Source organism: Felis catus, chromosome E1 (assembly GCF_018350175.1).
Source record: "Felis catus isolate Fca126 chromosome E1, F.catus_Fca126_mat1.0, whole genome shotgun sequence".
Classification (NCBI taxonomy): domain Eukaryota; kingdom Metazoa; phylum Chordata; class Mammalia; order Carnivora; family Felidae; genus Felis; species Felis catus.
Genome location: NC_058381.1, coordinates 46,258,549 through 46,272,386, shown reverse-complemented (window position 1 = coordinate 46,272,386; position 13,838 = coordinate 46,258,549). Strand labels below are relative to the sequence as shown.

General features: G+C 56.9%; 1 protein-coding gene across 2 annotated transcripts; it reads left to right on the top strand.

The window, feature by feature from the left end:
* The first annotated feature begins 476 nt into the window (after window positions 1-476).
* On the top strand, window positions 477-13,480 carry CYB561 (cytochrome b561). Of its 2 annotated transcripts, none has more exons than XM_023244577.2 (6): window positions 477-615; window positions 8,814-9,028; window positions 9,976-10,074; window positions 10,361-10,464; window positions 10,946-11,103; window positions 11,348-13,480. In XM_023244577.2, the coding sequence occupies exons 2-6, from the start codon at window positions 8,824-8,826 to the stop codon at window positions 11,538-11,540; spliced, it is 759 nt and encodes a 252-aa protein (XP_023100345.2). In that variant the 5' UTR covers window positions 477-615; window positions 8,814-8,823; the 3' UTR covers window positions 11,541-13,480. The 2 variants fall into 2 exon arrangements, with proteins under 2 accessions (XP_023100345.2, XP_023100346.2); XM_023244578.2 differs by having other exon boundaries at window positions 478-615; window positions 8,811-9,028.
* The last annotated feature ends 358 nt before the right edge of the window (window positions 13,481-13,838 follow it).

Here is a 13,838-nt window from a genome sequence, read left to right as displayed (position 1 = left end):
CTGCAGCCCCTTCCGTCGTCTCCCGGGCTCAGTCCCCCTCCCGGGTCCCGGTCCCCACTCCGCAGCGCCCCCCCCCCCCCCCCCCCGCCGCGCCCGCGGCCTCCGCGTCAGGCCTGGGCAGGAGGCCGCCACACCCACGGGGTCGCAGACCCCCTTGCGTCCCTGAACGCGGGGTTCCCGTAGGCCGGGTCGCGAGGCCCGGATTTCGGAGGTTACCCGAGCTCGGGTCCAGAAGGCCGGGGTCACGGTGGCCGCGGCTGTCACCCCTCATCGCCCTGCGCCGCAGTCCCTGTCACGCGGCGTCAAGGTCGGGGCCCGGGACCCGGCGGGGCCGCGTCCATTCACCTGGGCATCAGTGGCGGCCGGGCCCTGCAGCAAGCGCGGGCACGTGAGGGAAGCACTTCCGACGCCCCCTGCCCTCAGCGTGACCCCCGCCGCGCCGCCCGCCTTGCGCCCCACCCGCCGCCCTGTCGCCATGGAGACGCCGTAGCTCCGCGGCGGGCGCGGCCGCCGGAACCGGCTGAGCGGCCGGGGCGCGGCGTGGGGAGCTCGCCTGTGGGTCCGCGGTGGGGCGCTGCGCGGCGGGGACGAGCTCCGGGCCCGGCGCCCGGCCAGGTAGGCGGCCCGGGCGGGTGGGTGCGAGCCGAGCCCCCGCGCGGAGTCGGGGAGGGGGCCCAGGTGCGCCCGCAGCGGGATGGGCCCGCCCCCCGCGCCGAGCCGCCGCGAGTCCCTCCTCCGCCACCGCACCCGCCGCTCACCTCACCTCAGCTGCTGCCGAGCCCCACGCGGCTGGGCCGGAGGTGAAAGAGCTGGCCGTGCTCCTTGCTGGAGCTGCCGGCCTCCGGCCCTGGTTCAGCCTCCGTGCCAGTCTGCGGAAGTTAGAACCGAGCGGCAGGTGACCCCACGCTTGTCAGTGGGCTCACGGCTGATATTCTGCCACGTTCTAGAAACGAGCTGGGGTAGATGTGGATCAACCGCCATTTGCCACGACTGTTCTTTTGAAACCTGAAACGGGCCCACCTGCTTTGCTGGTGGCGGGCCCTCCCTCAGCTTCGCCTCTCTCCTCTTGTGGGGGGGGGGGGGGTGAAATGGCTAGCTAGGAGATCCCTTCCTTGTTCTGGAACATCCGCAGCTTAGTGGTGTGAGGGTAGGAGTTCCTCGTTTGGGAAATCCTGGCTCGCTGGATTGGGCCTGGTAGGCCCCTGGGCTGTGGGGACAGGGGGTGCAGAACTGAGCGGAGGAAGGGGTCCCCTGCTGCCTTTGACACCTAGGTGATGGCAGGGCCACCTCCACTCTCTGCCTGCTCTCTCCCCCAGGGCTCCACAGAGAAGGAGACCCTGTCCCCAGCTTTTCTCCTCGAGGTGGCCTCTCTTCCGTCATACCCCGGAACTTGGCAGTCTTTGGGGATTTTCTGAATCTCATTAAATGAAGCTCGTCTCAGGATGTCTGGATTCTATTCCTTTGTTTTCACAGCAAATGAAGAAATCCCAAAGCTTTGTCACCTTCTCTTAGATACCTTGATTTCTCTTCTGAAATTGGGTTTGAGGCAGAAAATACCGAGGGAAAACTCGTAAGTGCCAAAGTGAGACCCACATAGAGAGAGGGCTGCTGCCACCCCACCCCCACGCAGGAGGAGCCTCCCGGACTTGGAGGTGGAGCCTGCCTGCCCCACCGCTTCCCGCCCTGGCCGCCTTCCCTGGGCCCGCAGAGCTGGGCTTCTGCTAAGGCGGTGTGCTTCAGCAGCACCAGAAGGTATTGGTGGAGAAAGCTGCCCCAGATCCAGGGTTTTCTGCCCAGTGGGGGACGGAGAGTGGACAGAGGGGAGTGTGGGTTTATGAGAGGGGGTAGTGCTGCCATCTGGCTCTCTGTGGCCCCAAACCTCTTGTGTCAACAACTTCTGATGTGTGTGACTCTTCACCTTACTCTTCGCAAGGTGCTATGAGGGCCAGATTTAGTTTTTGTCAGACTGTTATCTGATTGAGTATCTACCATGTGGCAGGCACTCTGCTAACCGCTATTACATATTTATCCCCCTTATTTTTTGCCAGGCCAGTGAGTAATGAGGTGGGACTATCGATAGGGGACTATCGATATCCCCTATCTTGTGGATGAGGAAGCAGGCTCGGAGAGGGGACTTGGCTTGACCAGGACCACAGAGTCAGATGCAGAGGGGCTGGCTTTAAAAATACATCCGTTTGACCAGAGCTGCATTCATGGGTCGTAGGCACTTTTGCCTTGCTGGGACCCTTCTTCCACTAAAAATAATACCAATTTTTAAAAAACCCTATATTTTACAACAATTAAAAAAACCCTATATTTTACAATTGTGTTGGTATAAAGACAAGTATAATCCAGGCCAGATTAAAAATTAAAACATTTTCTTCAGCACTAAGTTTGTTTCTCCTTCTGATTTTAGCAGAAATCATAACATTTTTTGTGGGTCCCTACAAGTATTGGAAACCCTGGCACCAAGCCCACTGTACCTAATGGAGAACCAGGCTTTGCTTTCTTCCTGCCGGCTACTTGGGGCCCTGCCTGACAGCTCAACCTTCACTTTGCTTTCTCTTCCATCACATTCTAGGGCATTCTAGGGCAATTGAGTCATCCCTTCAATGGGGGGGAGGGAGGGTTGGTTAGATCTTAGAAAAGATGTAACCTCTGTCCCCAATATAATCTTGCCTAACCCAATTAAAACCCTGCTGTGGCCAAGGAGGGCTGCAGCCAGGCCAGGCTGCCTGCCTCCAGGCTCTAGGACATGGGCAGTGTCTGGTCCTCATAATGAGATTAGGCCTGGTGGCCTTTTAACAAAACTGTGGGCATGAGGAGAGTGATTCTCAGCACGTTCAACCCCTGCGGGTATCTCCTGTCCCTTTTTGATGACATTAAGTGGAGTCTGACTGCAAGTTGGTGTGGGAGGGGAGGGGTGACTGTCTCAGCCCAAAGTTCCAGAAGCTGCCAGAGCTGTCACCCCCGTCTGGTGCTCTGACAGGAAGGAGGGTGGCTGTGTAAGGGGCTCTGAGGGCTATCAGAGCCTCCTCTGCTTCCATAACTCTGGTCTGCCCGGCAGAGGGGAACTTTGGGGTGGAGAGTGGCAGCTTCAAGGCCCTTGATGCTGCCCCCCACACTTCTGCTCTGGGAACAAAGGAGGCCCGGGGTTCTGGGGGCCAACCCAGCTGGCAGGGAAGAGAGTGTTCTCACTGTCTGGTTTGGGAAATGAAGGGGCCTGATTCAAAGGCATTTGCTTGCTAGGGAGTGAATCTCAACTGCTTTCAAAGTTTGCACATGCAAAATGTGTTTGTGGATGGGTCGGATTCCAGCCAGAGTCAGTAGGATGCGGTCTCTCTTCAGCAATTGGAAGCAGCCCCTCCTTGCACAAAGATAGGTTGCCAGTGACTTGAACCGAATAGGCAACAGGTGAATGCCATTGCTGAAGGAATCTGGATCTTTCACACTCGGAACTTTTGGACTGCGGGGTCACCTGTAGGCAAGGCACAGACAGGCCTGCCCGAGGCAGGATGGTCTTGCTTGGTGTGAGCTTTCCTGCATCCCTCATACTTGGGCTGAAATCACCCTCAAATTGGAAGGGAGGGTGGGGGAGATGGATTGGTCCTCCATAGTTCCAAAGGTCATCCTTTATCTGTGGCTTCCTCCTGGTTGCCTCATTACCCGGATGCTTAGTTCCCTAGGACAGGTGGGGCAGGTGAGCTGCCTTTGGAGCAGTTGACAGGAAGATCTCATGGAGCAGCTGGCTCATCCTCCTGCCACCCCGTCTCTCTTAACTACCTGTTCCCGTCCTGCTTCCTTCGCTCCCAGGAGAGCTCCCAGGGAACACTGGTGCTTGTTGCCGTGGTGGGCTTAAACCGCCTTAGGAGCATGGTTTCCTGAGGGGTGAGGGGTACAGGAGGCCTGGCCTGGGACAGGGAGAGACCTCCTTGGAGCTCTGTTTCAAAGCGACCTCTTTGGCACATGCCCATTTGGATCCTTGATTGGCTTCAGTATTTGGAAAGCACGAGAGCTCCACCCTAGATTCTCGGCAAAGCCACACTGCCACCAGACAGCCAGCTGTTCAGGGAGTGCCACCTCAAGGTATTAAGGTGGGGAAAACTGTCTTCCGTGCGTATAGTGGAAAGTGCTCTTGGCGGCCTGAGTTGAACTTGTGGCTTGAATTCTTACTACCCTTGACTAAGAAAATCTGCATCGGCTGTGTAACTTGTCTGCAAGCTCCTTGAAGGCAGGGATCGAGTCTGATCTGTATAGCTCCGGTGTCCAGCAGTATTTGCCAGCACACGGCAGGGGCTCGATGAACAAATGAGCAGCTATTTGCTGCTGGTAATTTAGGGCATGTCCTTTATCCTCTTTGAGCCCCAGTGTCCTCACGCATTGATTTGGGACAGCACTCCTCTCACCATAGTTGTATGGCAAAGGTTCCGTGAAAGAATGCTGATGATCATAAGGGAAGGGCAACAAAAATAATGTAAGAACAGGGAGGGGGACAGAACGTAAGAGACTCATAGATATGGAGAACAAACAGTCTGCCGTGAGGCCCCTGGCATCCCCCCAGCACGAGCGGGCACCCCCGCTCTTTGCCGCGGTGGGTGCAGACGGCATCAGCAGTCTGCCTTCCTGGGGAGTTCAGGGTGGAAGTGTACAATGCAGAGCGGCAGAGCCCCCCGTGCGGTCACCTCACTGCTCCAAAGTGTGATTTCTTTTCAGTGCCACCAGCTACTTCCCTAGTTGACAGCAGACACTGACTGAGGTCCTACAATTTAACTCCATCCTGACACTGTCTACCTGGAGATGGCAGGTTAAGGGCTCAGGCCCACGAGACTGCCCCCACTTCAGAGGCCAGTCGCAAACCCAGGTTGGCACCTGTGCTTCCGACTCACCTGCTGTAGATAAGAGGTTCCCATGGCCTTCTCCTCAGGTTCAGTTAATTTGCTAGAGCAGCTCACAGAGCTCAGAGAGTTATTTTACTTATTAGGTTTATGACAAAAGGATGTGACTCAGGAACAGCCAGATTGAAGAGGTAGGTAGGGCGAGGTCCGGAAGGGTCCGGAGCACAGGAGCCTCTATCCCCAGGGAACTAGGGTAGCCGTCCTCCCCCCTGGAAGCTCCTTTTGAATTTTAATGGAGGCTTCAGCACAGAGACAGGGGTGATTAGATCATTGGCCATTGGTGATTGAACAAATCTGCTGTCTTCTCCCTCCCTAGAGGTTGAGGGGTGGAACTCAAAGGTACAGCCTTCAGTCACATAGTTCCCCTGGCACCCAACCCCCCCCCCCCATCTACAGGTTATCTAGGGGCTCAGTAACATAACAGAAGACAGCATTAGGGCTTTCTTGGGAAATTTTAGGAGCTTTAGAAGTTTTAGGAGCTCCATCATATATATATATATATATGTTTAATTTAATATAAATTAATATATATTAATATATGTAATTTAATAAATATATATATTTAAGTTTTTAAATGTTTATTTTTTGAGAGAGAGAGAGAGCACAAGGAGCACAGAGGGGGGAGGGGCAGAGGGAGAGGGAGATGCAGAATCCGAAGCAGGCTCCAGGCTCTCAGCTGTCAGCACAGAGCCCGACACGGGGCTCGAACCCACAGACTGTGAGATCAGGACCTGAGCTGAAATCAGAAGCTTAACCGACTGAGCCACCCGGGTGCCCCCATCCTATATATTTCTTGTAAGTCATAACATCACAGCCCTGAAGAGAACCTTGCTCTGGTTCCCGTCTGCCTCCTTAGGAGACTGGCCGGGAGGGAAACATGCTGGCTCTGGCTTGCCCGGCCACAGAGCAGCTCCGAGATACAGGGGCGACGATCCCCTTTGCGACCCTGAGCTCCCTCTGCTGTCGTTGGTTCTTCTGCTGGGCAGGGAGAAGCTGTGGCAGGTCTGCCAGCAGCAGAGCACGTTCCTTCTGTTCTTCCTGATTCAGAGCTAATCAGATTCTGACTGTGCCCCGGGCTCTCTGGGGATAAATCTAATAAAGGCGGGGAGGACGGAGAACAAGTGACCGGAGGACAGCCTCTCTCCGGTAGATTTTTCCTGTTAGAGTTAGGGCAGAGGAATAGATCCCCAGGAGACCCAAGGAAGAGTAGGACGCGTTCCTCGGAGGAGGCACGACAGCAGACAGGCACAGGCGAGCTTCGTGGCAGGCAGGCAGACTGCCGACGGGGTAAGTGGGCTCCAGGCCAGCGTTGGGGATGCAGAGGTGGGGACAGAGAAGAAAGAAATGTCCCTTTCAGGTTGTGGGGCAGGTGGATGGAGGGGAGGGTGAGCGGCAGGGAGCCAGAAGTGAGGCGCAGGGAGTGAGGCAGAGTGTGGTGAGAGCCAGGGAAGCTGAGTGGACTTGGTGAGAAGATGCGGGGCTGCAGATGGAAACTGAGTTAGGATCGTGTTACAAGTGTTGCCATTTCACTGGCAGCCGCCCCCGTTTGCACAAGGTGGGACAACATGAGTCGGGGAACCGGCCTCGTCCTCGTCCTTGCCCCTGGCAGGTCTGGCGGGTTAGAAGGGGTACAGAGATTGGGGTGGAAGCTCCATGCTCTGGCTGGGGTGGTGGCAATGAAGATGGCCAGGAGGGAAGTGATGGTGGGGACCCTGGGGGAGAACCCCGAGGATTCGGTGGCCTGTCTGTAGAGGTGTCCGCGTCGGGACCAGGAGGACAGCTGCAGCGGCCACCTGCACGAGGTCAGGATTGGATTCGGTTATGACGACGATGGGCAGATGAATTGACTGGGGATGTGCAGAGGAGTTTGAAGTGTTTGCTGATGTCGGTAGAGATGTATGGTGGGTAGCTAGAAATGGGGTTTGTATTTGGGGGAGAGGACAGAACTGGCCCTAGATGTAGGAGTTGCCTTGGGTAAAGGTGACAGATATGGACGGTGGCAAGAGTCTCAGAAATAGGGGTTCATTGTCTGCCAGGGCTTCTGGAAACAGGTGTTCCCACCTGCTATGGGAGTGTGTTTGGAAGATCATTTGATAAAATGTCAAAAACCTAAACGAGAACATAGCCTTGCTGCAGGATTCCATTTCTTCATTTAGGAATTAATGAGACACATGTGCAAAGGTGATCACATGGTGTGGTTTATTTAGTGAAAAACTGGAAGTTGGCTAAATGTTGAACAGTTGGGATTGGGGTCTGGTTAAAGTGTGGAACAGCTGTATGGTGCAGTCTTGTGTTGTCATTGAGACAATGATGTGAATGTATATTCATGGACAGGAAAAGATTCACAGGATCTACTGTTAAGGTAGAAAAGCAGGTTAGAAATCGGTATGTCTCTGTTTTTATAAAAGAATGTATATGTTTGTAGAAAAAAAGGATGTAAGGACACACATGAAAATGCTGATTACTTGTAATTTTTTCCCTTTTTATGTTAATCTGTAGTTTACTGTAGGGAGTATGTATTAGTAACACTCGCCACTGCCCCCAACTTTTTTTAATGGTGAAGTTGCCAAAATTTGTCAGATGTGGCAGAGAGAATCGGGGGGTAAAAAGAGACCTCCCCAATTACTAGTAGAAGACCGGGCCGACTGGACACTAGTTCTTGAGCGGTACAGGGTGGAGAGAGACAGCAAGCGCTGGGTGTTAGAGGGAGACCCAGAACCCACTAGGCCATGTCTCTGCACTGCTGTCATTCTCTGGAATGTTTCCACTGCTGCTCGGAAAGCCCAGGACACTGCGGGCAGAGAACCTCTCTCTGTGGGCTCGGGACCCTGCAGCACCGAGGCAGACAGATGGAGGAGGCCATCCTTGTTCATCGCTGGCCTCGTGCCCTGGCTGCCTCTCCTGACTGGGCGTGTGGGCCAGGCCTGGGCTCCGGGTCTGGAGAACTATCCGATTCAGGGTGAAGAGCTTGCGCAAAGGCCATCCTGACCCTGGGGGAGGCTAACATGGGGGTGCACTGGGCAGAGGAGCCAGAAAATGCGCATACCACACACACAAACACATGCACACACGTACACACGCATGCAGGTGCACACACACAGGCACACATGCACAGACCCCTGAGCAAGACTTTCCCAAGCCTCCTGGAACTGCCACTTTCGTATCTGTGGCACAGGGACAGTAACTACCTGCTTTACTGTCCCATACAGGATGGCTATGAATTAAGTGATGTGTATGAAACACCCCATGGGCTCTGAATGCCAAGGTGCTACTCCCTGTCCTGAGTAGGGGTGCAGACCTGGCGGGCCCTGAGCGTGGGGGAGGAAGTTGTGGCAGGGGGAGCAGGCTGTGGGGCTGCTCCTGTTCCCCACGTCGTCTTCAGGCAGGGTCAGAGCACGGGGGCAGCTGTGGAGGCTGCACCCAGGCTCCTGGGGAGGGCAGGATTTCTCCTTCTGTAGGCCACACGGCCACACGCTGGGTGCATGGGTGCAGGGATGTCAGCTTTCTCGTTCTCTCTGGACGTACTTGTGACCCATCTGGAGGACAAACCGTGACTAACTCTGTACCTTCAAGGGATTTTCTCACTTCTCTGAACCTCCTCTGTGAGCCCCACCTGAGAAAAGCCAGGGCCTTGGGAAACAGAATGCAAGGCACAGGCACGTCCCCCCACCTCTGAATCTGGAGGACCTTCACTTGCACCCTCACTGCATCTCACAGCCAGGTGCTGGCCTGTCTGTCTCTGGGGGAAGCGGGGCACCTCTGCTGAGCTGTACTTGAATCTCGGGAAGGGATGGAAGCACTGCTGTAGCACAGGGGCCGGGAGAGGTGGGTGGAAGGGGGCAGCGGGCATCGGGAGGCCGGGACGTGGCCTCTGGAAGCTGTGGGCCACTCTGAGCTTTGCTGTTTTCCCTCCAGCAGCTGCCTCAGCATGGAGAGCCACGCAGGCCTGGCGGCCACCCCCAGGGCGCTGCCTTACTACGTAGCTTTCTCCCAGCTGCTGGGCCTGATCGCGGTGGCCACGACCGGTGCCTGGCTCGGTCTGTACAGGGGCGGCATCGCCTGGCAGGGCGTCCTGCAGTTCAACGTGCATCCCCTCTGCATGGTCATAGGCCTGATCTTCCTGCAGGGAGATGGTGAGTCCCACCCTTGCTCCTGAGAGCGGCGGTTTGCAGGAACCCTCTCATCCCTGGGGTCTCCTGCACTTAGACACATCTAAGATTCTAGAAAAGACAGGAAGGAAGCTGGCTTGGGGCCTGGGAACACCAGGCATCCAAATCTAGGGGCCTGAGGCTTGTGGAGCATCCAAGGGTGTGCATGTAGAGCAAGCAGCCCAGGGGCTGGGCTGTGAGCTGAGGCTGGCTTCTGCAGGGGTGGTTTGAAGTTGGAAGAAAAACGGTGAGTGTGCGTGTGTGTGCGCATGTGTGTGCGTGTGCATGTGTGTATGTGTTGGGGGAATGGTGGACTTGGCAGAGCTGCAGCTCCTCTCTGGGGCAGGAGTGAGGCTGTGCCTGGCTCCCACCCTGCCTTCTGTGTGGTCTGCTCTGGTAACAGGAAAGCTGGATCTGGATCTGCTTGACCCATTCTTCCTAGGGGCGGTCCTGGTGACAGCCATTCCCCAGCAGCAGATTCCTAAGAGGCATTCCCCGTGCCACCTGGCCCTGTCCGGCTCAGCCCTGTGAGGGGGATTAGCTTGGGAATCGGGTTCCCCACCTAGGGAACCTGGTTGCGGAAGGTAGTGAGTATCTGCTCAGCTTCAATACTGGGCTATTTGAGGACCATCAGAGCTAAGAGGTGAACTCAGAAGCTTGGTGACACCTCAGCGTGACTGCATGACGAACCGAGGACACAGCCCAGAATACACGGGACACTTGATAAGAAAGTGGTGGCGGCAGGGGCGCTAGGGCACACCTACCCGAGGGCCCCCGCGAGGCCCCACCGAGTCTGTTTCCTGTCCTACTGCCTGTGGCTGGGGTGCCTTGCCAAGCCCTTGGTGTAGATCACCTCTGCCAGCCAAGCTGCGTCTCCTCGCTGCCTGTGGCAGGCGGGCCTGACCTTCCCTTTCTTTCTCACTCCCTGAAAGCCCTGCTGGTTTACCGTGTCTTCAGGAACGAGACCAAACGCACAACCAAAGTCCTGCACGGGCTGCTACACGTCTTCGCGTTCATCATCGCCCTGGTGGGTGAGTTCCTGGGCACGGCTTTCCCTTTCCCCCACCTCTGCTTCTAACTTGGGGGGGTCGCCGCTTGACACGTCTGGTCTCCACGCCGGTTCTGTTGTGGTCCCGTCCCCATCCCTCCCGCGATCCCCCACCCCCCAGGCATCCCCGGCTGGGACGCTGGGTGCTGGCAGCCCTCAAGCCGGGACCAGATCCCAGAAGTCCCGGCTGGTTGGGTTTCCCTTGGGTCACCTCACCCGCTCCCCTCCCCACCAGCCCTGTCCTCACACGGCCCCTCTCTCCGGTCTAGGCCTGGTGGCGGTGTTCGACTACCACAGGAAGAAGGGCTACGCTGACCTGTACAGCCTGCACAGCTGGTGTGGCATCCTGGCGTTTGTTCTCTACTTCGTGCAGGTGGGCGGTTCCGAGCCACGGCGGTGGGGCGGGGGCGGGGGTGCACGAGGCCACGACGGGGCCGCCTGTGCCACAGAAGGGCCCGCTTTCCCGGGCGTGTGCCTGAGAGTGGAGGAGGTGCTTTAGCACAGTTGGACGCTGCTTTCGGATCCCCAAGTGGGTACGAAAGCCAGAATCTCCCAGGCGAGGGTGCCTCAGACCCAGGCCGCCTTCCAGCTGACGCGGCACATGTGTCTGGCCACGGGCCCGGGCTTCCAAGTGTACGAGCGCGATGAACCGAGATAGGCCTCGAGTGCCGGGGCCAGGACCTTTCCCAAAAGCGCTTACTGCTCCCCCCACCCCCGCTCTTGAGGTGAAGAAAGCCAAGCGGTGGATGGAGGGGTTCCCAGACTGCGTGTGGACACGGCCTACGTGGGGTGACCTCGGGTGGGTCAGACGGCGGCCGGCTCAGTCTCCGGCACCACCCCGCCTTTCCTTGTAGTGGCTCGTGGGCTTTGGCTTCTTCCTGTTCCCTGGAGCTTCGTTTTCTCTGCGGAGCCGCTACCGCCCGCAGCACATCTTCTTTGGCGCCACCATCTTCCTGCTCGCTGTGGGCACAGCCCTGCTGGGCCTGAAGGAGGCGCTGCTGTTTAAACTTGGGTGAGTGTCCTGTGCCACCACGGGCCTCGGGAGACGGAGCCCTGCCCTCTGCTTCCCTGGGCCTCTGCCTTCTGAGGCAGCTTCTTCTTGTGGAGTTAGCGAAGCAGCGGTTTTCCTCTCCGGGCGGGGGACGGGTGGGGCTGGGATTGGAATACCACGCCAGCTTCCTGGCCTTGGTGTGAATGGCATTTGGGCCTGACCGTGACCCCTCGGGTGGCTTCTCCCTTCCACCCAAACCCTGCAGGACCAAGTATAGCACGTTTGAGCCTGAGGGCATCCTGGCCAACACGCTGGGCTTGCTGCTGGCCGGCTTTGGCGTGACTGTGCTCTACATTTTGACTCGCGCTGACTGGAAACGGCCACCCCAGGCGGAGGAACAAGCTCTCTCCATGGACTTCAAGACGCTGACCGAGGGTGACAGCCCCAGCTCCCAGTGATGGCCTGCCCTTGTCCCACAGGGAGGATCTGGCTGCGGCTGGCCTCCTCGGTTCTGGGAGGTTCTGATAGGCGTCTTTGCCGTGCCCTGTCGAGGCCGTCTTTAGGCCGGGTGGCTCTCGGGGAGGGCTCGGCAATGTCGGTAGGGACCGTGGGGGCAGCGTTCCCCCTCGAGCGCTGATTTCTGGGGTTTAGGGCTTGACCTCCTCTACTTTCTTCTCCTTGCTGCTGCTTTAGAGTCCTGTTAGTCATGCACAGACCCCTGCCCCTGTTGTCGCTGTCACCCCCTCAAATCAAGAAGCTTTGGGTAGAGTTTTGGGTGGTCAGTCCTGGTCACAAAGGCATAGATCCCTGAAGGAGATGCAGGGTGGCTCTCCCCTTGAGGCAGCGGATGCTGGGCCGCGTCCAGTGGCTGCAGAGAGCACAAAGCTGTGGGATAAACTGGGGCTCAGCGACAGGCCTGGCAAGGCCAAGACTTGCTTTATGTAACACTGAATTCAAACCAGGAGTCTCGCTAGTCTGAATAACACGGTGGTGTGAATGGACCCAGTCTTTGGCAGTAGAGCAAGTGATATTATGTGTAAACTATGTTGGTATTCGGAGCGAGGTTCCCCAGGAGAGGGGAGGGACTGGCCCCTGGGAAGCTCTAGAGATGTGGCTTCGGCCCAGCTGTGCTCTTGGCCTCCCCTTTCTTGAGTCCTCAGCCCCAAGATGCTGTGCTGGGAGAGGGACAGGGCACAGGACTGAGACAAACTGTACTTGGCGGCTGAGAGAAGGGGAAGGAGGTGGCCCCTCGCACTGGCGGGCTGGGTGGTGGGCTGGCCACTCCCTGCAGGGGCCCGGGCCACCAGTGCCCCCGGTGTCCCTGCCCTCACAGGCTGGCTCTGACTCGAGGCCGAGGGCGTACGTCTTGTTTTTGTTTTTGTTTTTGTTTTTAAACAAAAAAACTGCCCTGTTGCCCCCTTTCCCTTTCAGTGGGGAAGGCAGGGCTGCCTGCTTCTGTCCAGGAGGAAAGCCTCATCCCCTTACCTGGGCCCATCTTTGCAGGAGGTTGGGACGGAGTTGGAATTGGGTTAATTCCCCCCAGCTGTGTAAGTGTGTTATGCTGCCGCCTGAGTCACTCTTTGGATTCAGTCTGGAAGTAACGTGATCAGAGCATTGACCTTGTGCTTCTTGGACTTGGGGAATGCTCTCTTCTTGTTTTCCTCATTTTCTGGGCTTTGAGGAACATGACAGTTTGAGACAGACACAGCTTACTTAAGTGAAGAAATGAATGAGGTTTCTAAGCCCGGCTACTGTTCTGTAGATGGGTTGCCTTTTTCTCACCTAACCGCTGCCTTAGAGAAAGGGGCTGGCCGCTTCTGATGCTCAGATTTCTAACCCTCCGCTTTGCCACAGGCCCTGCCTTAGGCAACAACGCCAGTTCTCCCAGCAGGTGCCTGCAGGTCCGGAGCCCTCCCCAGCAGGGCTGCCCAGGCCCCTCGGAGCCTCTCCCGGCCTCCCTGACCCAGCCTCCCTGCCTCCGCCGCAGCTTGTCTGGAGGCTACACCGCGTGCTCCGCCAGGAGCCTGGAGGCTACACCGCGTGCTCCGCCAGGAAGGGGCTCCGTCAATTCTTTCACCACCTGGCTCACGCTGAATAGCCAGGTATTTTACAGGTGGAGAGACTCCTGCTTGGACAAACTACCAAAGTACAACTGTGTATCTACCCGCCCCCCCCCCCCCCCCCCCCCGCCTCAGAATGCCACTTAGAGAAACGGAACCTTAAATCTGCAGTAAAAATCTGTAAACTGGTCTGTTTGCCAACGTGTATGTTGGATGATTAAGGAGGCCCCCTGGACGCTGATCCCTTGTGGTTTATTTTACTTTGCCTGTGGCCAGTTGTCTGTGAAGTACAATGTAGCGTCGGTGCAACAGATGATTCAATAAATGTCTACAGCTGATCTCTGGCCTGTTCTCTTCATTCACCCTGGCAAAAAAGGGGCCAGTGCTTTTAGTGGCATCAGACATGTGAAGTTAGTTCTACCAGGCTCGACAGAAACTGAACCTCCCCTCCCCCCTCGCTGGGCACAGAAGGTAAAGCGATTCGTGATCTCTGTCATGGCCCAGGGGCTGTTCAGTCTCTGGAGCCAGAGCGGGAGGCTCTTCCTCATGGTTAGAGAAACCCTTTTCCCAACCCAGAGACAGTGGCCTGGAGGGTGGAGCGTGGTAAGGGCCTCGGCAAGAAGTTTTCCCTAGTAGTCGCTCAACTTTTTACCTTTTAAAAGAGATGTCTCTTTATTCCTTAAGGAGAGGAGCAAA

What these genes read in the sequence shown, in the direction of transcription:
- CYB561 (XM_023244577.2), top strand. Translation starts at nt 8,824, where the DNA reads ATGGAGAGCCACGCAGGCCTGGCGGCCACCCCCAGGGCGCTGCCTTAC. An exon ending in GATCTTCCTGCAGGGAGATG is followed by an intron (nt 9,029 to 9,975) that starts GTGAGTCCCACC and finishes ACTCCCTGAAAG; the next exon opens with CCCTGCTGGTTTACCGTGTC. An exon ending in TTGTTCTCTACTTCGTGCAG is followed by an intron (nt 10,465 to 10,945) that starts GTGGGCGGTTCC and finishes CTTTCCTTGTAG; the next exon opens with TGGCTCGTGGGCTTTGGCTT.